This window comes from Teleopsis dalmanni, chromosome 2, assembly GCF_002237135.1.
Source record: "Teleopsis dalmanni isolate 2A chromosome 2, ASM223713v2, whole genome shotgun sequence".
NCBI lineage: Eukaryota > Metazoa > Arthropoda > Insecta > Diptera > Diopsidae > Teleopsis > Teleopsis dalmanni.
In genome coordinates this window covers 8,666,342-8,691,736 of record NC_051847.1, presented here as the reverse complement: position 1 = coordinate 8,691,736, position 25,395 = coordinate 8,666,342, and the positions used below count along the sequence as shown (strand labels likewise).

The following is a 25,395-nucleotide window of genomic DNA, read 5'->3' as shown; positions in this document are numbered from 1 at the left end:
ACTGTTATTGAATATTCTCAAATACAACCTGTGAGTATTAAATAGTGTATGAGTCATTACTGTGCCTCAATTAACTTTTCAATCTAATATATGTACATATAATATAATATAAGCAAAATAAAGTATCAACCAGAATTTTGTTGTGATTATAGTCTTGGATACTTTATTCCTAAAAGATGCGCTGATTATTTTTATTATGATTATTTATATTATAAACACAGTTCAAAAATAAAAAAAAACTTTTTTAAATTACTTAATCATATTGAAGAACGATTTTATTTGATGTTCAATACTTTCGAATGCTGGTATTATAAGCAAATGGTGTATTGTTATATGACCGATTGAAACGTGGTAACAACGAGGTGAAAGCGCTTGCGACTGGTTTTCTAACAAATGTTAAAGAAACATTTTCTAATACATACAGATCTATAATACGATCTATTGCTGTTTTAGTCTTAATCTTCAATATTCAATTCTTCGAATTTCACATTATCAGGTTGCTATCGTATATCGCAACTCCACTACCTATATGCTGAATTAGACATACTTCTTATAAAAGAGCATAATGAGTATAACTATCTAAGCAATGTTTCCCTATATGTCATGCAGAACTGTATGGCAGGTCCCTGCCCATATATGATTACGACGCATCAATTAATTTCGGCATATGTTGCTGTTTTATAACAACTGCTAAAATTGTTATTCTAATTTAAAAGTTCCAAAATTTAAACATCTTTTTGAATTTTTTTTAATATATTATTATTCAGACAGATAACCGATATTTTAAATTAAAAACTTACATGAGATATCAGTTATTTATAAAATATAAATGTTATACTGTTTCTTAGATTTTTTATTGCATTCATATTATACTAAACTTGGAATAAAAAAGTCGATTTAAAACTAAAAATACTTAAAGCCATAAAAAACCCACTAGTTTACCTAAAGACTTCTTTGTTCTTTAATGAAACTTTTAACATTTTTTTAAGTATTTCTTAAACACTACCCAAACTACTTATAACATCTAAATTCGTTGGAGGTGCAATTGGTTGTGGAGCAATATCGAATTCCGGTATAGAAGCGTTAATATTATGTTGAACGGGTGGTCTTGAAAATGCTTTAGTTGATAGATTTTCGATTTCAGGCGTAAAATTTTGTATTTCATCATTTACATGAAAATTTTTAGATTTATTTGTTTGTTGTTGCTCTGATAAATCAGTAGAGCGAATTTCTTTCTCCATAGACTGCGGATGGGATAATATTGGTTGTTGTTGTAGACGTTGTATACTTTTAACATAATTAATAGGAATCAGTCCAGAATTTTGACCATCAGTTGAAGCAATAGCCCAACCTGAATTTAATAAACCCAGTGTGTTTTGTATTTCTTTGGGCGCAATAATTAATTTTTGACCGACTTGAAGAGCTAGTTCCGACTGGTCTCTTGGAACAAAATCATATTCTGCGTAGGACTGTATAGGTTTAATCCATTTGGAAGGTACTCGTGCTATATTAGTATATAAAAATAATAATTAAATTCATTGCGTTTAATGCACTGGTAATACAACTTTTTTAAATCAATTACATATAAATACAAGATTATATTATCTTATCAATTATAAAGCTTTTGAGATTTGTATTTATATTTAGTGTGATAAGTCCATTAATTATTATGGTACTTATGTGGAAAAAATACTGTAACATACCTTCGGCCTGTGCTGTGTTTGTGACAGTACCTAGCATTTTCATAATGAGGTAGGGCACTGTAAATATAAAACTTAGAAACGCAATTATTGGCCAGGGTGACTGACCCTTGCGTGGTACTTTCGGTGCACCTGTCTCACCGGTTGTATTATTAATGGCTTCTGCAAAAGCGTCTTTGAAAGCTTCTGATGATGGATCCATATTTGATATTCGAAGCCAGTATAGCATTCTAAAGAACATTTGTTTTTAAAAAAAATTTTAATATCGAATAATTAATGAAAAATTTGTATTACTTACTTTCGGTATAAAAATCGTATGGCACGAATAACGGCAAATGTTTGCCAGAATTGTGCAAATACTCCTCGTAAGCGTCCAAAATTCGCTGCCACACCCAATATGGCACGAAATGAACTTGTTAGTGCAAAGAATGTTGAATCTAACATAGATGCGATGTTACCAATTGCACTAACTAATGATTGTATACTATCAAAAGCAGGCCGAGTGCTTGCTTCTGCTAATTGTATGAATCGTGCTTCAGGATCATACGGATTTAGATTTGAACCAAAATTGTTATAACCTCCACCAAATAACCCTCCGCCATAGCCACCATAACTATATGAGTTTCCAAATCCTGAACCAAATCCGCCAAATCCACCATATAAATTGTTACTATTGTAGCTATTGTAGTTATTGCCATATGGCGTTGGTGGAACAGGTGGGCAAGGTAGTGCCCGTACATTTCCACCAAATTGAGTAGGCAACATCATTGTTGGATTATTTCCAGCTAGCGAAGCTACAGGTTGCGGCATAATAAGTGGTTCATTTACAATAGCGTTACGATAATTACTTGCTGGACCCATATCCATTTTGTATGTCTTATAATTTTCGTATTAAAACTTTAATCGATTGAACTTTGCTCGGCTAACAACTTTATTTTATCTGCGCATGAGAGCACGGGGTGTGCAAAAATCAATCAACTTTCTTCAAAGGAATCCTTTTATTAACAACCAACTGTTGAAGAATTTTTTTTCATTTTCTCTAAATTCACAAAATTATATTTTATTTACCTTTGTTAAAAATTTAATTATAGAATTTTGAAACTCCTTAATATGTTGTTAATACACTATAATCACCCACTAACAGCAACCTACCACACTACCACTTATGCATTAACAGCTGATATGAATTATTATTGCCAACATTAAGCTTTTTGTAGAGTTGCCACCTCTTAGAAAGTTATGCGATAAGTTGTATAGATGCAACTCATTTAATTTAGCATCTAGAATCTTATAAACATTTTGACATTTGAAACTTATAGACAGTTTGCCGCTTGATTTAATAGTTGCGAACAGATGCAGATGCAGAACTCTACATATAACTCTACGTATGCTTTTAAAATATAATTAAAATAAAACCTTTGTCATTCACTAATAAGTATGTACATATATTGTTAATTGATATTAATTATAAATCAAATATCCGTATAATAATCTAAAATTAATTAAAATTAATCATACAAAACTAAATCGGAATAGTTTTAATAAATTTATTATTATTTTAAAAAAGAATCTTTCAAAAACAAATAAAAATTTTTAAAAAAGTTTTTTATTTAACTATTGATCAATTAGCCCTTAAAAAACAAAATTTCTATAATTGTTTTTGTTATGTTCTTATATATAACAACATATACTTTATTACTTAAAGTATTATAATAATTTACAATTTAATCTTAATAAATATTATGATTACACCACAGCACGTTTACTCTGCTTTGCACGATTCCGACAACAACTACGCATTTTGTCTTTTTTACTTCTTTCTCTATTTCTTTATGCAGTGTTGCCATTATCGAATATACTACAGTTCCTCCCCCATCAAATAGTCCCGTAACCTTTTTGGCGGTTGCCTCTGCCGGTACGGTCGCGATTTCAATGTTTCATCTCTTTTATCTTTTTCTTCTAATGACCCCTCTACTTGACTATCTGGTAGGATATATTCATTTGATGACTGACCTGCACTTACTTGGTCGTCTTGCTCTTCCGGTTGTGCCACTGAAGTTACTGCTACTGGAGTTATATTGGATTCTAACCTTGTCGGTGTCTCCGAAACTCGCTTATGCAACTGGTCAATATGTCTCGACAATATGTCACTATTTGATTGAATTTTGTAGTTGCGATCTCCTGTTGATTGTATAATCCCTGGCATCCACTTTTCACCTCTTCCAAAATTTCGATACCAAACACTTTCACCACACTGGAAACTGCGAACTGGTTTTATTTGTTTGGAATACTCATCAGAATTTAGCTGCTTCTGAGTGTTGTGATCACTGGGGTGCAAATGATCTAACAATGTTTTCAACTTCCTTCCCATCAAGATTTCTGCTGGACTCAAATTTGAATTTGCATTAGGAGTTGTACGCAGATGCAAAAGTATATTTGCCAAATTCTTACTGATGTCTGAAGACTGCATTTTCTTAAGGTGATTCTTAATGGTTTGTACAAACCTTTCTGCTTGCCCGTTTGACGATGGATGATACGGTGCCGTACGTATGTGCTTTATACCGCTAAGTTTTAAATATTTCTCAAATTCTTCTGACACAAACGTTCGCCCATTATCGGACACAATGGTATCTGGTATACCATGTGTTGCAAATATTTCTCTCATTAACTCGATTGTTCTAATCGCATTTATTTTACTGGTTATTTTTACCTCTACCCACTTGCTATGAGCATCTACGACGATAAAAAAATTTGTACCCATAAAGGGTCCCGCATAATCAATATGTAACCGTGACCATGGCCTTAGCGTTGCTGGCCATGGTTTACCTGCTGCTACTGGAGGATTCTTTTTGTTACATGCACACTTTTCACAACGTCTGGCTAACATTTCTATATCTTCATCTAAACCAGGCCACCAAAAATAGCTTCGCGCAACTGCTTTCATTGCCGACATGCCTTGATGAACTTCGTGCAACATCTCAAGTATTCTGGGACGTAGTGTTGCTGGTATTATTACCCTGGCTCCCCATAACAAACATTGTGCATTCACTGATAGTTCCTGGATTTTATTCACAAACGGTTTAAACTGGATTGATTTATATGGCAAAACTGTATCTTTCCTTTGGATATGCCACATTACTTTTGATAGTATTGGATCTCTTCTGGTTGCTTGTGCAATTTCTTTCGCAGTGATTAAAAACTGTTCCTCAGCCTCATTGCAGTATAATATTTCAGGTATTTCCGGTATTTGTAGCTTTACATCATTTAAAGGTAACCGGCTCAATGCATCTGCATTCTGGTGATGTTTCCCTTCTCGGAATTTAATCTCGTACTGGTAAGCGCCTAACTTTAACGACCACCTTAACATTCTGGGTGATATATGCTGTGATATTGGTTTTTCTGGATTAAATAATCCCACTAGTGGTTTATGATCAGTCATTATTGTAAATTGTCTACCACTTAAAAATTGATGAAACTTTTGCACACCAAACATAATCGCTAGCGCTTCTTTATCCAACTGTGAATAATTTCGTTCCGCGCCCTGTAATGTTCTGGAGCCAAAAGCAATCGGTGCTTCTCTATCATCCGGCATCTTGTGTGCCAAAACAACTCCAACTCCATACGGTGATGCGTCTCCGCATAATATCAGTGGTAAGTCAGCCGAATAATGCACCAAAAGATTTTTTGATTGTAATAGTTTCTTTGCTCGTTCAAAACTTAATTTCTGTTCTTTACCCCATTTAAAAGGTATCTCTTTTCTTAATAGTCGATACAGCGGTTCCAATAGATCGCCCTTATTTTGTAAAAATCTATCATAAAATGTAATTAACCCAAGAAAAGCTTGTAGCTGCTGTTTATTTATTGGTTCTGGTGCTTGAGCTATTGCCTTCACCTTTTCGTCAGTTGGACGCACTCCTTCTCGGCTTATCTTAAACCCCAAAAATGTTATCTCTTGTACTGCGAAAACACATTTTGATTTTTTAAGCTTCAATCCTGCATCCTGTACACGTTTCAGAGCAGTTCGTGTTCTATCCCACAACTCTTCCAAAGTTGTTCCGCCAATTAGAATGTCATCTAAATAAATAATCACACCATCTATGTTCTTAAGAACTCCTTCCATCACCCGTTGAAATATACCTGGTGCCGTTGAAATTCCAAACGGTAATCTTGTAACTTCAAAAAGTCCGCGATGTGTGTTTAATGTAAGTATCCTTGCTGATTCTTGGTCCACCTTCACCTGTGTATACGCTCGATCTAAATCCAGCTTTGTAAACCACTTACAATTTGCTAATGTTGCCAGCACTTCTGTATTAGTAGGTAATGGATACGTTTCCTTGCAAAGCATTTGATTCACTGTGCACTTATAATCTCCACAAATGCGTATGCTACCATCTGGTTTAATTATAGGTACAACCGGTGTTGCCCACTCACTAAAGGATATTGAACGTAGTGCGCCTTCATCTTCCAACTTCTTTAATGCTGCTTCCACCTTGAGTTTTAGTGCAAACGGCACTTGTCGATATCAAAGAAATTTCGGTTTACTTGAAACTGACATTTGTAACTTCACAGGATTTCCCTTGTAATCTCCAAGATTTCCATCAAAAACTGAACTGAAGTTCATCACTTCTACTGGAATAGCTGATTCTATATTGCATAAATTGCTGGTTATAGTAATTCCCAAATCGTTAAACCAATTTCGACCGATTAGAGCCGGACCTTCACCCGCTGCTACTAACAACTTTAGTTTCTTTGTGACGTTCCCAACCGAGACTGGTACTTCTGCTTCTCCACTCAGTTTAAGATTTTTCTCTGTTCCCCAAGTTCTTAATTGTATTTGACTTGGTTTTAGCGGAATATACGGCATTTTTTCTCTAAATAACTTTTCACTTATTATTGAGTAACTTGCCCCCGAATCTATTTCCATTTGTACCGGTGACTTACTTATCGTAATCACTCTCTTGACCGATGGACTACCTTTAACGAACATTGACCATAAATACTCTGTCTTTTGAGTTTCCTGGTTTGTATCTAAAAGATTTACTCTGTTTGGTCTTCTTCCATTATTTGTTGCTGGCTTTTTGGTTTTTGCTTTTTTTATACAAGCTCTCTCAATATGTCCACGCTTTTTGCAATAATAACATTCCGCGTCTTTAAATTTGCACTGATCTGAATGATGATTTCCTCGACAACGATAACAATTCTGAATATGGTCCACTGGAGCACGATTTGGTTTTACCTTGTTGCTTGAAATTTTATTCAACCCTGGTAGGCTGGCTGACGTTTTAAGTTCCGTCGCATTCTTTTGTGCTGTTTCTGATGCTATAGCTTCCTCCTGCGCTATTTTTAGTGTTAACTGGTCATTCGCCAGGAGCCGCTTTTGTAAATTTTCATCGCGCATGCCACAGACTAGTCTGTCTCGTAACATTTCTTCCAAATCCTTGAAATTGCAGTCTTGGCTCAATTTCCTTAGCGCTGCCAAATATTCAATAATTGATTCGTCCTCTACTTGGTTTCTCCGATAAAATTTAAACCTTTCAATTATTGCATTCGCTGCCGGACAAAAATAGTTGGTCAATAACTTAGTTGCCGCCTCAAATGTGAATGTTTCCTCTACAATATTAATCGGTGTGGCAACCGATTTTAATATTGTGTAGGTTTCCGGCCCACATGACGCTAAAAAGATTGCTTTTTTCTTTTTATCGTCTGTGATTTCATTTGCCATAAAAAAAAACTCCATTTGCTCCCTGTAAGTCTTCCACTTCCCCGACGCAACGTCAAATTGATCCAGTACCCCAAAACTCCTCGCCATCCTTTAATTTTTATCCTCGTCGCCAACTTTGTTATGTTCTTATATATAACAACATATACTTATTACTTAAAGTATTATAATAATTTACAATTTAATCTTAATAAATATTATGATTACACCACAGCACGTTTACTCTGCTTTGCACGATTCCGACAACAACTACGCATTTTGTCTTTTTTACTTCTTTCTCTATTTCTTTATGCAGTGTTGCCATTATCGAATATACTACAGTTTTCATAAACATTTCCTAATGTTTTCATTAATTCTGAAGTTTAGGACGAGTGCGAGTTAGGCTAAGTTGATGCTAAACCAAATAGGAGATTTTTTGGGATTTTTTGCACTGCACACATATAGCCATTTATCAACACGTATCGACACATCACTACATTATCTCCACAACTTAGAATTTTCCTCATTTAGAACACAACTTAGCCTAACTCGCACACGTCCTTAGATGTATATACTATTTTTCTCAATAATACAATATGCGAACTGAAGAATAGTTATTAAGCCGGTGTAAAACAAATTGCTATAGTCTGGCATCACTTTACATTTTTCTATTGTTTCTTTGTTTTCTGTTTTATTCATTCTTTGTTGACATCTAACTTTCTTCTTCATTTAACAGTTTGGAAGTCGAGAAAGTAGTTGAAAAGAGAACATATATTTTATATCATAGTTTTATTTGATTCAATTAAACGGAGTGATGTGCTCCAAAGAGCTTTATGCTATCAGAGAATGGGCGCCCTTGACGGATCTGATCGAACGCATTCCAAGCCGCACACAGAGAGGATTTCTTTCTGTCGATGTAAATATAACATGCATTGATGCTGTAAACGAATTCATAGCCTTAGGCAGTGATGTAGGAATAGTTTTCTGGTATAATCGCTTTACTGGAAACGTTCAAAAACTAAAAGCTGAAGTAGGTATACATAGCAATATCATTTTAAATACTATTTGATGACTCATATTTTAAATTGCGTGTTTGGTGATGATAACAAATATACACTCCTTAATTTTAGGTTGCAACGCGCATAACTTGTGTTAAAATTGTTAATTCTGTTGAATTTATGGTGGCAGCGGGCAATTCAACTGGACAAGTAAGTGTGTTTCAAATACAAAAAGAATTACCACCTGACCTCAACTTGGTTGGACCGTGTGCGCGCCCAAAGCCAATTGAACGTTATACCATACGTGATCTACATCGGAGTGCTGTAAGTTGCAATGAATGGTCCAAAAATGGGATGAAGCTATATTCTGGTGACAGACTTGGGGTAGTTGTGCTGACTGAATTCGACTATCAAGCGGTTTGTGTTAAATATATGTATAAATAGAAGCATGCATAAACGAAAATATGATTCTCGTTTCTTTTAGCATATAAGTAAGTCTGTGGAAATACTAAGTGAAGCTTATGAAATAGTACAAATGAATGTGTATCAAAGTTATCTCTTAGTATCCACATTATACCGTTCAATAATATGTCAACGTTGCACATCTAGTGGGCAATGGCAAATAACTCAAGTTGGTAAAAAGGATCGTAAGCAACTAGTAGACTGTGGCGGGGTGTTTTTAAAAACAGGTGGTAAATCATTAAGTTTGATTTGCGGCCGACCTGGATTACGGTTTTGGTTAGCTGATACTGATGGCAACGTTGAAAAAACTTATTTGTTTAAAGAAGCCATTCATTGTAATCCAACATGGGTGATACCTATATTAAACCCAAAACAGGATATATATCGCTCGACACAGCACGAAAGCAATGTATCTGATTCGGTAAGAAACTTTGGTGTCATGTATCCTTATATTGGAACAGATACATTGATTGTGACACACGACGAAATCAATTTGTATATATTGAATTTGGATCGCTTGTGTGTAGAGGCAGTTGCCAAGGGTTTTCGTAAAATTTTGGATTTTTGTGTGTGTGATAATGAAATTTTCGTCTTAGAAGGTGAACGTTCAGTTTTGCGACTAGCGCCAATGCCGGAGAAGCCCAACAAAACTGGTAATTAAAAAACTTGAACATCATAAGTAATAGTTTTTATTTTCACATCAATATTTATTTTAAGCCAAAATTATATTTAATCCACTTATGCCACCGCCTGTTCCTGTATTGGGTTCTGCTATATGTGGTACATTTGAGTCTCCTGTTGAATATGAACCAGACGAACAGTCTATTATTAAAGCTGAGGAATGTTTTGAATTATCACCAATTGAACCTAATAAATATATACCTATTGAGTTAGCGGTAGAGTCGCCACGTGCCGAACAGAACCGTCGACTCGAAATATTTAATCAAATATCACAAATGGATTTTGATCAATCAATACTTCATCATAGTGGCGTATTTGTAAATGGTCGAAAAAAGCGTAAAAGTCGCGATAATTCTGTACCTTCAAAAGCAGAAGGAATTGTTGAAATTGGACAAGTAGCAGACGTAAAATTAGCGCAAAATGAAAAAGCCGATGATGAGCACGTACAAAACAGAGATTCCGACAAAAATGAGGAAACAAACCGGAAAAGTTTTGCTGCAAAAATGGATAAATCAAACGCATCGGAATTTACGGCAAAGCCAACTTTAATGGACGTTAGCTATTGCTTACCAGAAAGGTAATATTATACTTTAATTCAATAGCGCGGCTTCTTATTGTTTCTTATATATTTTTAAATTGCTTTAAATGTCTTTTTTGATTGATATTTTCAAAAAATAAAGAATTAAATTCCTTCAATTTTTAGTTTAAAAAGCGACCAAGAAACTCAAACGTTTGGTCTAGGTTCACCAGCTGGAATTGAAAGGAGTGATGAACTAAAAACCTTTTCAGAAGAATTAAAGTTGTCAGATAACTTATATATCAACGAAAACATGAACATCTCACAAGTATTAAGCTCGTCAATTAAAGAATTAAAACACGCATATCCTAGACAGTCGAAAGTTGAAGACGCTGGCGTACAAACAAGTCCAAATAAAAAGTTCTACTACGTGCCTGACTTTAGTACAGGACAACCGGTGGATGATATCATTCAGACTTTACGTGAAACAAATTTAGCAGAAGATTTCCCTAATACCAATACTACCAGTAACGATGAAGTATGTGCTCCAACATTAGAGGAAGAACTATTGGGAGCAGTTGGAGGTATATCGTCACGGCAAGCATCTAACAGTGTTGAAAAACAATTTGTACACATGCCACCAGTAAATACCGAAATTGACAGTTTCCTCTTAGATTTTAGTCGAGCACGAGATCCTTTGCAGAAAAACACACCACCACCTTCTGCGGAATCAAACACATCAAGTGATTGGGAATTCTTAGATAATTAAACCAATAAGTATATTCAAAACATTCTTTATTTCTAAATTAAACTTAACATATAACATATGATATTAAACTATTCCAGTTCCAAAGTCTTAATTGTATTCAGTGAAACTTTAATGTTGTGAACACTCAATGTGATTTTATTTTTGTTTTTTCAAAAAATTGTTATTTTTTAAGCAAAATTTTTTTGATCCTGTTTTGTATATAATAATATTAGTATTTATTAAATTAATCATGATAATTATATTTTATATGCCGGTAAGAATACTTTATTGGTAATTTTACTCATTTTGCATTTTAAATTTAAATTTAAGAGTTTATTAAAGCTTTTTGCATATTCAATTTAATTGTAATTGTAATTTGCATTTTCATTTCTTGTTGAAGCAGTTTCCTCATTCCAGGGGCAAGTTCCGCCATCCATTTTTTCGTTTTTTTCAACCGTTTAGTTGTCGATACAAGTCGTTCTTGGATATAGAATTAGAATTGGCAGTTTCTGAAAATATGTATTCTTAATCTATGCTTTAATAAGCTTGTAAGGGAAGGTACCTTAACTGTCAGTTATGGTAGTGTCTTCTTCTTCTTTATTCCGTTAACTCCCAGTGGAGCATAGGACCTCTTGGTTTCATTCATCTCGAAACTATCGATGTTATTAAAGCATGGGTTTGGCACCTCCAAATCCGGTGTGCCTGCTGCAGCGTGTGCAGGGGGATTACTCGAATGTCGATTACCTCTTGGAGAAGTTGTTCCGTTTTCGTTTGAATCCAAGCTGTAGATGTTTCGTTGATTTGATTTGACGATTTGACGATTCACATATGCGGTGGATGATGACCCAGCGAGATTCCGGCGTGGTACACGTTTATATAGCGATCCGATTGCTACAAGTCCGACGACCGCTTTCAGCCGCACCTTACATGATGAACAGACGCTGAAATAGAAACACCATTTGAAACTTGCGCCGTTGACCATACTGTTGATTCGTCCGCCGCCTTGAGATTCTATGCTGTCCATGTTTGATGACAGAGTTTGCTTCTCCGGCCTATTTGGTCCGCGGGAGGTATTTGATTTCCCTTCTACCACCCATATCCACCTGCGGACGCGCCCTCTAGAGATGTTAGACACCCCCGAGGGAGTTACGGTAGTGTAGTAATAACAAACATCGAATATTGGCTACGGAGTCGTGAAGCAATTGAACATTCTTCAATTTTGCTAAATCTCTAAATCGTAACAGATTTGAATTTATATGAATCATTGGTTTCTTAAAATTACTACTGTTGAGATTTATATATTTTAGGAAATGCATTGAGAATTACTTGTCTATTATGATGTTTAGAATGAAATCATCAATGTTAAGAACGTTTGTAGTTTATTTATTTATATTTGATTATGTTTGTAAAACCCCAATATATATTTTTGTAAGATGTTGTGTGAAAGACTATAACGATTTTATAGGGAAAAAATGATGATCGAATAAGGATCATCAAGCGGAGAGTTTCACCTAACTAGATGTTATTCACGATATATAGGCGGATACATAAGCCAAGCATATCCTCAGCAGGAAGAAACAATCGAAAAGCTACATGTTGATCTTTGGCATATGTGAAAAAAATTAGAGAATAACTTTTTTATAATTAGACAAAACCGACCAAGTACTCCAAGACTATTTTATTTTTATATGTGTCTAGCAGTTTTTTTAGTAGAAACTGATTTAAAAAGGTCAATAAAGCTTAAGCCTGGCCTAGAATGAGTAACACCATAGCGTCATATCATCAATAAAAAATATTACAATATTTTTAATGCTTTATGGTAATGTGCAATCGTAGTCTATAGTATGTCGTTCTTTGATTTAGAATATATTAACAGAATAGATATACTTCTCAGGAAATCGAATTTTTAAGTTGTAGACTTTTCACACTGAGAACACAAAACAAGACTACACACGTCATCTATCACTAACTAATGTTTGCTATAATATATGTACATTGTTTATACAAATTACGAATATAATTTCCAGTAACAATCATCTGATACGTCTACGTGTTGTTGACAGTTTTCATGTACGGTTTTCAACTTTAAAGGCCGATATCTCCAAAACTGAACTATATTGATATATAGTATAGAAGAAAAAGTTGTTTAAAATAGCTGTCTACTAAAATCCGTTGTTAAGTGGGAGTGCGTCGGAAATCCGGAAACTTTTTTTAGGTTTCAAACATTTTTATTAAACTTAAATTGTGTAACTGTGTAATTTCTTCACATTTATATAAATAAATGATAACAATATATAGCCAACAAACGTTGTAGATTGCAAGGAAATATTTAATACTAAAAAGTTGTCCTATTATTATATATAGTATTTTTCAACATATTCTGTTTCTGGCCATATAGCCAGCATAGGCCAGAGAAAGCAAAATTGGCTCGAAAAATGAAAAGTAAACGAGTTTATTAAACATTTATAAATTTTTAAAGAAAATTAAAAAATATACATATATTTAAAATTTATAGCATTATCTTACAATATGCTTGTGTATTATATATTTTTATCATAATTAAGTTTTTCATAATGATTCTTTTTTATTTCTTTGGAATAATCAGTGCGGCCCTTAAGAATTTTTTTTTAATGTTGATATTAAAACATGATGATAAAATAAAAGGAAATGACATTTAAATTGCATAGACTATCCAGAAAAATTAGATTCTACAACAAACACGTGTTAGAAAATGTGAAAGTAAACTTGATAAATTATATATTTTACTTCCTTTATAAAAATCATACTTATTTTGATAAAAATTGAAAAGATTGTAATTAATTTATATATACTATTCATTTTATATACAATTATTCACTGATAATTATTATGTCGTCTTAACAAAAAGAAATATGCCATCAAAAGAAGATCCGCCTCTTTTTGAACTATTCACTTGCACTTACATTTTATAAAACTTTATTTTACCATAGACACAAATTAGAGGACATTGAGGGTCCTCGGTATTAAAATTCATAACGGTGCTGACAGATCATAGACAATGACCTGTCAGCACACACCAATACCGTCATTCCCTTTAACCAGAATTTTAAAAGCTGCAGAGAAAAAATAAGCATAGATATTTTCTGTATGTCCAGGTTTTAAAAAATTAAGACAGTCTAAAAGACATCCTAAAAACTAGTCTCACTAAAATTTAAAACCAATTGGAAATGCAAGCACGAAATTTAACAATGATTTATGAATTAAAGCTATTCGGTTTTTTTGTGTTAAAACAACCCATATCTAAATATATATTGAAAATGTACCCCACCCATACAATTTTTTTTTCTTTCTCAGACTAAATAGGTTTATTTTCTGATGTTTAACTTAAAAGCCAAATACTCTATGTAGAAAAATTGTAATGAAATTTTAAGCTTTTTATAAGTTAAAACTGATATATAACTGATATAATATATAAATATTACTGGATAGCAACTACTTATTTTTATGATTTTATCTACTCATTTACATAAAATAAATGTCAAAAATCAAACGTAAAAGTAATTAAATCACAAAAAAAATTATCTAATAAAAAAATAGTGTGATAATGATAAGGGCGTAAAATCGATTAAATGCTTTCTATAATAGAAGCTGTCATATTTCATTTCTAATCATTAGAAATTATACCAAATAAACGTTGTTTTGAAATGTGGACTACAGTTATTTTTCACATGTTGAAAAGAACCGACAAATGGGTGGAGAAAATCATTGGATGCATTCAGAAGATTTTTCTTACATGTTTCAATTAGCAAGTTGTTAGCTCATTGTTGGCTCATTGGACTGCTAAATGGACTGCTACTTAATTTTTTATTTGTTACAAAATTTAAATATTTAAAAATTTCTTACTTATATATTTTTCGTATTATAAAAATAAAACATAGAAATTGCCAAAAATTAAATGTAATGACGACCCTGTTGTCGCAGTAATTAATAGCTCACATCCATTAACTATGTCCTATGTTACACAGGATATCAAATGATCGTCAATTTAAACAACGAATATGATGATCACTCGCCACGGAAAAGCATTTTAATACCCAGACAAAAAAAAAACATGCTCAATTGCATGACAATATACATATTCCTTTTTAAGTAAAAAACTATTATATTTTAATTTACTATAATAAAATAAAAGGTAACAAATATTAAATTCCTGTTCCTTCCTCCTTTGTTTGGAGGCATTACATTAGGGACTACTCTGGTTATTGCCTAATGCACTTTTCCTGTATAGAACATGTGATCACCAAGGTGATCCATTGTAACTAATGTTTCATTGAAATATGATAATGAGGTATTCAGGTGATTTTATTGAAGTATATTTTGAAAGCCCTGCACATCTTCTTGGCGTGCAGCTCTAAATTAATGTGAGCATCCGCAGCATCAAACAATTTTAGCTGGCGTTAATTTGACCAAAAGTTTTAGCAGACCTTTTGAACACTTTAATTACAATCATATTTATTTTTATGGGTATACCGCTTAAAACAAAAAACTTAATTTTGAAAATAGAGCATTTATTTTCTGCTTTTCATCTAATATCGATATTTTTGTTATGTACTCATTTGAAAACTTATATATTAATAGTTAATAACATATGTACAATATATAAAATGTGTTTTGTAACAATCATTGAAAGCTACTATTTGCTCTCAGGTTACTGAGATTGCAACAAGTAGGAATTAAACAATTTGCATGTTAATATTATGGTATGCAAAAATCGTAGTATATGACAGTATCAATTTTATTCTCAGAGTTTGATATATTTTTGTATATACATACATTAGTTTTATTTATATATATTACATTATATATGTATTAATTTTATTGACATGACTTAGTTAGCGATATAACCAATTTACTATTTTAAGGGTAACTGAAAATTCACATATGGTTTTTTAAAATATTATATTACTCTCCGTGTTTCGCAAGCAAAAATATATTTGTTAACTTTATTATAATTCATATATATTTACTCATATTAAATCAAACAAAAAATTAAATAACAAATGTTTTTAATCATTTCTATAAAGTTTTTTAACACAAACCATACATTTTTTTTATTGTTTACACTATGTATAGTACGGATATAAATAGTCGTTGACAAGAACACCTGTTTGAAAATAAAAGTATTTCTATATTCAATTACATTAAAAATATGTGCAAAAAATAATTTTCTGATTCATAATTATGTAACATAATAATAATAAAATATGTTTTAGTACCTATAGTACATTTAATATGTTTTAGTTTTTAAATGTACATTTCATATGTTTATTGTGAATAAATAAATCATACATACATTCATACATACATATATTTAAAATAAGAAATTTAAATGTAGTTTATATAATTCTCTGACTATATTAAAAAAAATTACATTACAATAACAATAAATATAAGTTTTTTAAGTCCGCCAATGTTTTTGGTATACTAAAGGTACGTTAGCTGTTTTTTATGTATCAAGTTAATTGTTATTTCAATTGTTATTATTTACCGGCAACCGCATGTCAGAGAATATGTGATAACGCCAATCCCACCCGCAGCACACTTGGCTAAACGATTGTGTTGTTGTGGTTGTTGTTGTTGTTATATCCGAAGCAGAACGATTGCTTGCTTTACGCGAGATCAAGAAAAATTGATGCATAAATAGAAGCGTGAAATGAAGAGAAACTTACATTTCACGTAAAGCAGTGGAGGTATAAGTATTGTTTGCCGAAAGTTATAGTTTATTCAAAGTTGAAGTGATATAAAAATAAGATTTTAATAAATTGTAATTGAATATTAAATAAATACTGAAAAATTCTAAATTGATTTTATAAATATTTCAATAAAGTTGATAAATATTTTCTTGAAAATCAATACATTCTACACCCACTGAAAATAAGACTGCGTATTTGTTAGAAAATTATTTGCTTTGTTTCTATAAAAGTTGTTACAGTTTTTAAGAGGAAAAAAGTCATAGTTAAAATGGAAATAATTTCACCAAAAGTACAAAATAGTGAAAAATTTATTGAAACAGATTATGAATATCAAACTACAAAAGTGAAGCGTAATGCCGATGGGAAAATCCAAGTAAGTTCTAGAAACAATTGATTTTCATATGTACATTTGAATGCACAAACGATATCATGTAAAACCGCAGAACGTAGTTGACCAAAAATGGTGAAAATAAATACATACATATGTTGTTCGAAGTTTATATGTGCAATAATTTGCATACAAATATATATGTGTAACATTTATCTGTGCATAAAAAATTTCAAAATTTTCCATCAATTCTTGCGGCTTCTCAGCTGACAGTAAGTAGTCAGCGAAGTCAGCGAGGATATGCCGCATTTTTTTTTGTTTAGCGCATGCGCTAATAATTGTACAATAAGAAGTGTTAATGTATTCACTTTCGGCGAATAAACTATAAACATTTAACATGTTTTATAAACAATTAAATAAAATTCTGTAGAAAAATACAAAAACATTTAATACAGATTTCTAATTATGTACCAATAAAAAGAACTGAAGAAATATAATGTTTACAATCTCAAAAAGAAAAAAATATTAATTGTAAAAAAATTAAAAATTTTCCACTTCAAAAGCTATTGAAATATGTATTTATTTTCACATTAGATTTTCTCTCTATTATTTTCTGCTATTACATTGGCGGCAAACTTGCGCACTGTGCACTATTTATGCTACGATGATGTTTTTTCTTTTCGCTTTTGTTTTAAATCCGTTTTCGTTTGCATTGCATGGCTGTTAAGGCAATGGACTTGCACTTGACATCTTCTATGTTGTAATGGCGTGACAAGTTCAAGGTCGTAAATAGTACGATGTGTACGCTTGCATACATACATAATTAAGTGTGATTGTTTATGTTCTTTGTTTTCTTTCTTCTACATTTCAGAGCTCATTTTTTTACCAAAATAATGCATCTAGCAAGGAAATAAATGAATTAAAAAAACATATTCTAATAAATAAATAAAAAAATTACATATTATTTTTTCCATACAAGAATAAGATTAATTAATTAAAATATGTGATGAAATTAAGAGAACATGAATGAGATGGATCAGAGGATGCACATGTTGCTTCTTCTTTCATCTCTTATTTGAAATATTTATGAGTTTGGGGACTGCTTCTTCGCTTGATACATTTTTTCCACTACATATATATTTTTGAAGCTCTACCGACTGAGATTTCCTTAGAAATTAGTTGTTCCAGGCATTGCAGTCAGATAGTACCGAATCGTCAGATTGTTATTATTATTTGTAAACGAAAATCATTGAAAATCCTTCCTTCTTCTTCATTAAAATACAGAGCTACTGGTTTATAAACTTTAAAGCTGCATACTTTCTTTATTTTACTGAGTACAGAGTAGAAACTGAATTATCTGATTATACTTCCAGTTAAAACAATAAATCCTTTTAGATTATGTTGTTATAAATCAGGGCTGTCCAGAGCAGATACGATCGCGGGTCAATACTACTCACAGGGCTGCAGAAACAAATACATACGTCCATGGTTTTTTGTTGAAAAATAAAAATACGATTTAATGTCAATTTTAGCTTTATTAATTATACATTTGAATCTATTTTTTTGGGAAACTAAAAATAAAGTAATGTAATTTCACCAAAAAATATATCAAAGGAAAATTTGCGTATTTGTGGTAGATTAGAAACATGTCGCGGGTCGCATGTGGCCCGTGGGTTCTGGTTTGGACAGCCCTGTTATAAAAATTTTTAATGTTTGCCAAAACTATATATGAACTGAGAATTCTTAGCGGATTGGTGACAATTGGAAAAGCCACTTATGATATTAAGTATTATAATCCTGAACGATACTTCAAAATTGTGTTAGGCTTGATTTACACATTAATGGTCCAATGTTACATATTAAAGAAATTTATATCACGTTTCTAACATAATAATTTATTTGTGCGGTGCTGTTGTTGGTCTATCTCACAAAATGGTTGAGGATAAGTACTGGAAATGTAGAACTTTTAATATTAGTCTGAATTATGTATATTATATTAAATTTTATGAGCACGTTATGTAATCTATATTTAACAATTATAGTGTTTTGTGAACGGCATTGCTGGTATATTTTCTTCTCTTTGTATATTAAGAAGGATTTTAATATGTTGTTGATTAACTACTTTCCTAAATGATATAATGGATTTTAGGTCATAGACATTTAAGATTCTCGAAAAAATGTCCTTAATTAAACAGGAGAACTTAAAACTATTGGTAAACTTAACATATTCATCTTATGTTGAGCCTTTTCCGAGTTACTGCATTTGCACACTTTTACTCTATGATGGCTGGGGGGTTCACCCATCTGACTGACTAATTTGAGTATTCCTCATAATCTTCGTGATTATACAATGATTGATCTAAGATCTGCGTACCGCTCCGTGCGGTTAGTGATTACTTTGAGATTAGATAATACTAAGTAGGGCAGCCTGGCGATTTTCGAATATAGCTTCAGTGCTCTGTCCCTTATGTATTTTTTGACCGGATCTATTCTAAGGTCTCTTAGTATGTCATTCGTGCGGATGTACCATGGCACTTTGAAGAGCCTTCGGAGAGCCATCTGTAGTTCAAGAGTGCATGCTTAACCAATGCATTTAAAACTTGATGAAAAGGGACGATATTTTACTTTGTATTCCACAGAATCTGCATGCTTTAATGTCATTTTTAAAAGGTGATAGGTTATAGAAGAATGAAAAAGATACTTTTATTGATCGAGTAGAGACTAATACTAATAACTTTCAGGTTTATATTTGGAGAAATAATCAAACACTAAACCTAAATACATATTATGCATCTTATTATATTGGTGAAGTGTTATTCAATGTAAATTTACTGATCACACCTTTGCACTTTAAACACAAATATTTATTTAATATTATATAAGCATGATATAGTCAAAATTTGAATAATAAAAATAATTCGAAAGCAATTTGCATGCGCTTCTGCTGCTGAATTTTCAGACACCACGGGAATATAAATGGATTCTATGTTGATTTATTGATAAGGAAATGTATTGCATATTAAACGCTCCGAATTCTCTGTGTGTATTTAAAATCACATTTTATATATTGTCAAGTACACGTAATGCTTAAAAATTTTAACGCTTTTTGCGATAAACACTCCAAATACTTTTTTTTTTAAATATATTAGTTTGAGACATGTTAATTACCAAAATTAACACACATTTTTGCACACCAATATACTCCTATTAATGTACCTAAAGCCAATAAAATAAGAATATTTATCTGCAAGTCACCATATTTAAGCAACTGCCGGTTCATGTTGTGCCGCTTTTTTAAAGCCGGCCGGTATAGTATCGTCGGTACTCTCAACTCCTAACCCATATCTGGAATATATAATTTTCTATATGTTCTGTATACTTGTATCTATGTACTTGTTCATGGATATTGTGTGTCACGATTCCAAAATACACACATTTACATATATTATCAATTAATTTCTTTGTGTTTAAAGTTTTTGTCGCATTTATCGATAGTCAACAGTTTAGAGATAAGTTAATCAATTTTTTATTTGAACAGATTAAATACTAATTAGTTTAAGGCGGCAAATGTCGAACCATTTGATAAGGCATAATAAATTTCAAGAAACGTGTTTGAATCTGTTTTGCTGTATTCCACTTCGAGAGGGTTATTAAACTATGATTTCAGATAAAATCAGTTTTAATGATGCAGAGATTTTTTTAAAAAATTATTGAAACTGTTAGAGACATGAATCATATGATATGAATCAAATATAAAGGGTGATAGTTTTCTAAGAGAACTAAATATCACAAAGACTAAATATAAATGGAAATATATTAATTTTTCGTCAGACGAATGTAACCGTCATTGACCATACTCGTACTAGTACAAATGTGTAGTGATTCAATAGACAAGATGCTCGCTTTCTATTGAAAAGTACTTTTAATAGAATCATATCTATTAACTACGATATCATATAAATTATCATATGCTTATATCATAAGTTTCATATCATTAGTTACTAATTAGTTACTAGTTAGTTAGTTCAGATTCTGTTGTGATGTGAAAGAGTCTATGGAACATCTGATCACCAACTGTGATGCACTAGGCCACAGAAGAAACAAAATTTTAGGTACATACCAAGTAGAGGGTGAAGACCTTCGAAAACTCCCTCCGAAGGAGCTGGTTCGATTTGTCGAAATACTGATTGTCTAAATACAAAGGGGTACACAATAATCAAGCTGGCCGCAGTGCATAGGGGCCTTACCCTAACACAATACCATTGACCATTGACTAGTTCATACATTATTGTATTTTACACACGATTTGCTCATTATAATAACAATATACATATATAATTTAATATAGTAATTATATACAAGAGCATTATTTAAAACTTCTTAGTGACGTAGTGCTGAAGGGGTTAAAAAGATTATTCAGATGACTTCCATACATTTTAAAGTTATAATTAACTAATTATTATCATTACGTGACAATCTAAGTGAAATGTATAAAAATGTGAATCGTCTGATATTTTCTACTTATCGACTTTTGCCTAAAGCTATTTTTAGGACTAGTATGTATCTATCATTTTACAAAGGAAGTCACGATTTTGATAATGATACATTAGGCACATACTAACATTATTAATTAAAAATATTAAAAAATTGCAAGATAATAAAATGCCACAATATTTTTTAAACAAATTGTTTATAATTGATAAAAATTAAAAATTAATGCACTGAAATTTTTTCTCTAAGTAAATATACACATATATTAATGAATATTAATCCTATACTTTTATCGATTGTGCTAACTCGACGAATTTAACACATATTTTCATATATTAATTGTTAATTGCATATTTCTACTGTTCTACTGTTTACCAATTTTCTGAACTCTTATTCAATATATAGAATATTAATTATATATATAGAATATTAATTATAATTGTATTAATATTTTAGGTTCATCCCATAACAACCGCTTTGAAAATTCGCACCGAGAAACATGTGCCCAAAGTTGGTGTTATGCTCGTTGGCTGGGGTGGCAATAATGGTTCTACACTTACTGCTGCTTTAGAAGCTAACCGTCGTCAATTGCAGTGGCGTACACGTACTGGTTTAAATACAGCAAATTGGTTTGGTTCAATTACTCAATCGTCTACTGTATTGATTGGTTCCGACGAAAAAGAACAAGATGTGTATGTACCAATGAAGGATTTAGTGCCGATGGTTAATCCAAATGATATATTAGTTGATGGTTGGGATATAAGTGGATTAAACATTGGTGAAGCTATGCGTCGTGCTCAAGTGCTCGATATAGGTGTACAAGATCAAATTTATAAAGATTTATCAGCTTTAAAACCACGCCCATCGATTTACGATTCCGATTTTATAGCAGCAAATCAATCGGAACGTGCTGATAATGTTATTGAAGGCACGAAATTTGAACAATACGAACAGATACGTCGCGATATACAAGACTTCAAGAAAAAATCAGGTGTTGAAACAGTCATTGTTTTGTGGACAGCTAATACAGAGCGCTTTTGTAGTGTAATCGAGGGACTAAATACAACTATGAAAGATTTGGAGACATCCTTAAAGGCTAATAAATCAGAAATATCGCCGTCTACTATTTTTGCTATGGCAAGCATAGCCGAAGGAGTAAGTTGCATAATTTGTTGTTATTTAAAGTTTGCTAAATACCGTTGTTTTTTAGTGTACATACATTAATGGCTCACCACAAAATACTTTTGTGCCTGGATTGATTGAATTGGCTGAACATAAGGGAGTTTTCATTGCTGGCGATGATTTCAAATCGGGCCAAACCAAAATTAAGTCAGTGCTCGTTGATTTTTTGGTTGGAGCAGGCATAAAGCCAGTATCTATTGCCAGTTATAATCATTTAGGTAATAACGATGGCAAAAATTTATCAGCACCGAAGCAATTTCGCTCTAAGGAGGTTAGTTGAATGCATACCAAACTACTAATACTACTACTACGTTAATTATTTCAGTATAAGCTTTATTTTATTAAACATATTAAACATTTGTTCAAACAAAATACCTTCTGTATTTAGATTTCAAAAAGTAATGTTGTGGATGACATGGTTGCTTCAAATAACATTCTATACAAGCCAAATGAACATCCTGATCATATTGTAGTTATAAAGTATGTGCCCTATGTGGGTGACAGCAAACGTGCTATGGATGAATACACTTCTGAAATCATGATGGGTGGTCACAATACACTTGTGATACATAACACTTGTGAAGACTCACTTTTAGCTACACCATTGATTTTGGATCTGGTTATTTTGGGCGAACTTTGCTCTCGCATACACATTAAAAACGCTAATTGTGCCAATGCTGAATGGGTGCCATTCAAGCCTGTACTATCACTGTTGAGTTACTTATGCAAGGCACCTTTAGTTCCTCGTGGCTCTCAAGTTGTCAATTCGTTGTTCCGTCAACGTGCGGCTATTGAAAATATTTTACGTGGATGCATTGGTCTTGCACCCCTCTCCCACATGACTTTGGAACAAAGAGTATGATTGATAGTTTTTTAATTACTGTTTTTAATTACTTTTTCTAGTAATATGTTGTTACTTCTTTCACAGTTCGACTTCTCTGGTATTGCTCATGAACCTGCAATAAAGAAGATGAAAACATTCGGCAAAAATTGTGCTTTGGAATCACAGGATAATGGTTATACTAACGGTCATACCAATGGTCATGTTAAGGAACATGTGAATGGCAATGATTGTGCCACCGATCGCTAATGATCTAATTTAAACTATATTCATTATCATTAATTTAACTAAATGAATTCTTTTAAGATATCATACATTATGTTCTTTAACGTATAAAATATCAGTATGATTAGATGAAACACACATGACAAGTACTTAGGTTTATTGATAGTATTTACTACATTTTGTAGTTGGTATCTACAAAATAAAGAATTGGAATATTAGTGTCATACAAATTAGTCTTAAGTATTGTTAAAAGTCAAATTTTTTAAAAAAAGTTTTGTGTAAGAAACTAACCATTTAACAAAAATAAATGTATACTTGTATTTCAAAGTACCAGTTCTCTTAAATATAAGAAAATATATTAAAACCTTGATAAAACTAATACATTTGAGTGCTAGCTAAGTAAATGGAGTGCAAATCATATAATTTAATAGCAGTTTTCGTAAGACGATTATTCGTAAATATTTTTGTTGTAGCTTTGTTGGGCGTTTAATCGTCAGTGTGGATAAATGACTACAGTACGTATACCGGATTGCACATGGAACTATCATCTGTTAATAAGTTTCTATTCTTGTACAGTGCATCTCAATCAAATTTTCATAACTGATATGATAAACATCATTAGTAGAGTCTATTAGTTTCAATATGTTGATTATAGAGTTTGAAGCCTATTATATTGCAATACCCCACTATAAATAATTATAACTGATCACATTAAATATAAAAAAACAAAATGCACTCTAAAATGACCAACATACCTCATTAATTTTTAAAGAATAATTAAATTATTCGCATGTTAGGTTAGGTTGGAATGGCGGCCTTGTGCATCAAAACCTATTTGAACTCAAATAATAGACTGTTATTATACCAGAACCGTCTATTAATATCAAATGATATCATACGCAGAGCAGAAGGATCCCAAACAGCACTGAAAGGTTCCCCATTCAAGCAAAAGTAAACCAACCTGATAAGTTTATAAACATGGGCAAATCACTAATTTTGCTGGATGATAGCTCTGTCAAGTCGGTACCGAGAGAAAGTCGGTGAAGATTTTAAATCTTATAATTATTCGTAACAATAAAAAAATTCTATAAGGGTTCAAACTGTAATGTAGAAGCAACAAAAAAAATTTGATTCATTTATTGAATTATTTATTGTTGCTTTTTTATTACTATTCGAACCCTTCCAGTTTCTTTACGTCATAAGACGCGTCACATTCGTCAAATTCAGCATTTTGTTGCACGTCAGTTTTTGCTGCATTTCCTCATTCAAATTTTTCTCAGAAAAAGAAGATTCCTGATATGTGTAATAAATAAAAATGTCGTGTGAATGCCGAATTAATTGCGATTTCGATTTTTTTATTAACTTTAGTTGTGTGAATAAGTTATAGCCTTTTACAAATCTATTTAAGCACTTATGTCTGTTTCAGACACTGATTGAATATTCCCTTATGTATTTATTATTAAATTTGAATTAACCATAGATCAACAAGCAAAGTTAATGATTTTTCTTATCTATGAACAAGCATGTGCACCAAAAACGACATCGTTCTTGACATCCAACTAAGAATCCCTTTTATTTATAGATATTACCTCGCAGTGCAAAATAAATCTCATAGTAATGTACAAGTCTAAGACTTGTGTAAATGTATTATAATTTACATTTTTAATAATTTATAAATTTCCTACTGGGTATTAACTCATGCGAAAATGCTTGCATGTTATTTACGCGAAACAGGCTAAAAGTATGCTATTAATTTTTAGCTAAACTATAATTTACAACTCAAATAAACTTT

The 25,395-nt window shown here is 32.0% G+C and overlaps 4 protein-coding genes across 5 annotated transcripts; 2 read left to right on the top strand and 2 right to left on the bottom strand.

Annotated features, from left to right (window-relative positions):
- Positions 1 to 756: 756 nt before the first annotated feature.
- Positions 757 to 2,855, bottom strand: LOC119677728 (probable peroxisomal membrane protein PEX13). The gene is made up of 4 exons (XM_038089187.1): positions 2,769 to 2,855; positions 1,999 to 2,712; positions 1,704 to 1,930; positions 757 to 1,504 (listed from the first exon to the last, which is right to left on the bottom strand). Exons 2-4 carry the CDS (start codon positions 2,565 to 2,567, stop codon positions 996 to 998), a joined length of 1,305 nt encoding a protein of 434 aa, XP_037945115.1. The 5' UTR covers positions 2,568 to 2,712; positions 2,769 to 2,855; the 3' UTR covers positions 757 to 995.
- A 703-nt stretch (positions 2,856 to 3,558) lies between these two features.
- Positions 3,559 to 7,422, bottom strand: LOC119685076 (uncharacterized protein K02A2.6-like). The gene is made up of 2 exons (XM_038099269.1): positions 6,268 to 7,422; positions 3,559 to 6,189 (listed from the first exon to the last, which is right to left on the bottom strand). Exons 1-2 carry the CDS (start codon positions 7,420 to 7,422, stop codon positions 3,559 to 3,561), a joined length of 3,786 nt encoding a protein of 1,261 aa, XP_037955197.1.
- Positions 7,423 to 7,958: 536 nt separating this feature from the next.
- On the top strand, positions 7,959 to 10,959 carry LOC119682332 (WD repeat-containing protein CG11141). 2 transcript variants are annotated; one of them, XM_038095746.1, is made up of 6 exons: positions 7,959 to 8,025; positions 8,135 to 8,428; positions 8,529 to 8,813; positions 8,881 to 9,511; positions 9,576 to 10,116; positions 10,243 to 10,878. In XM_038095746.1, the coding sequence occupies exons 2-6, from the start codon at positions 8,213 to 8,215 to the stop codon at positions 10,823 to 10,825; spliced, it is 2,256 nt and encodes a 751-aa protein (XP_037951674.1). In that variant the 5' UTR covers positions 7,959 to 8,025; positions 8,135 to 8,212; the 3' UTR covers positions 10,826 to 10,878. The 2 variants fall into 2 exon arrangements, with proteins under 2 accessions (XP_037951674.1, XP_037951675.1); XM_038095747.1 differs by lacking the exon at positions 7,959 to 8,025 and adding an exon at positions 10,903 to 10,959 and having other exon boundaries at positions 8,093 to 8,428; positions 10,243 to 10,833.
- Positions 10,960 to 16,515: 5,556 nt separating this feature from the next.
- LOC119680066 (inositol-3-phosphate synthase) lies at positions 16,516 to 23,921 on the top strand. The gene is made up of 5 exons (XM_038092701.1): positions 16,516 to 16,909; positions 21,812 to 22,510; positions 22,566 to 22,808; positions 22,926 to 23,393; positions 23,466 to 23,921. The coding sequence occupies exons 1-5, from the start codon at positions 16,805 to 16,807 to the stop codon at positions 23,625 to 23,627; spliced, it is 1,677 nt and encodes a 558-aa protein (XP_037948629.1). The 5' UTR covers positions 16,516 to 16,804; the 3' UTR covers positions 23,628 to 23,921.
- The last annotated feature ends 1,474 nt before the right edge of the window (positions 23,922 to 25,395 follow it).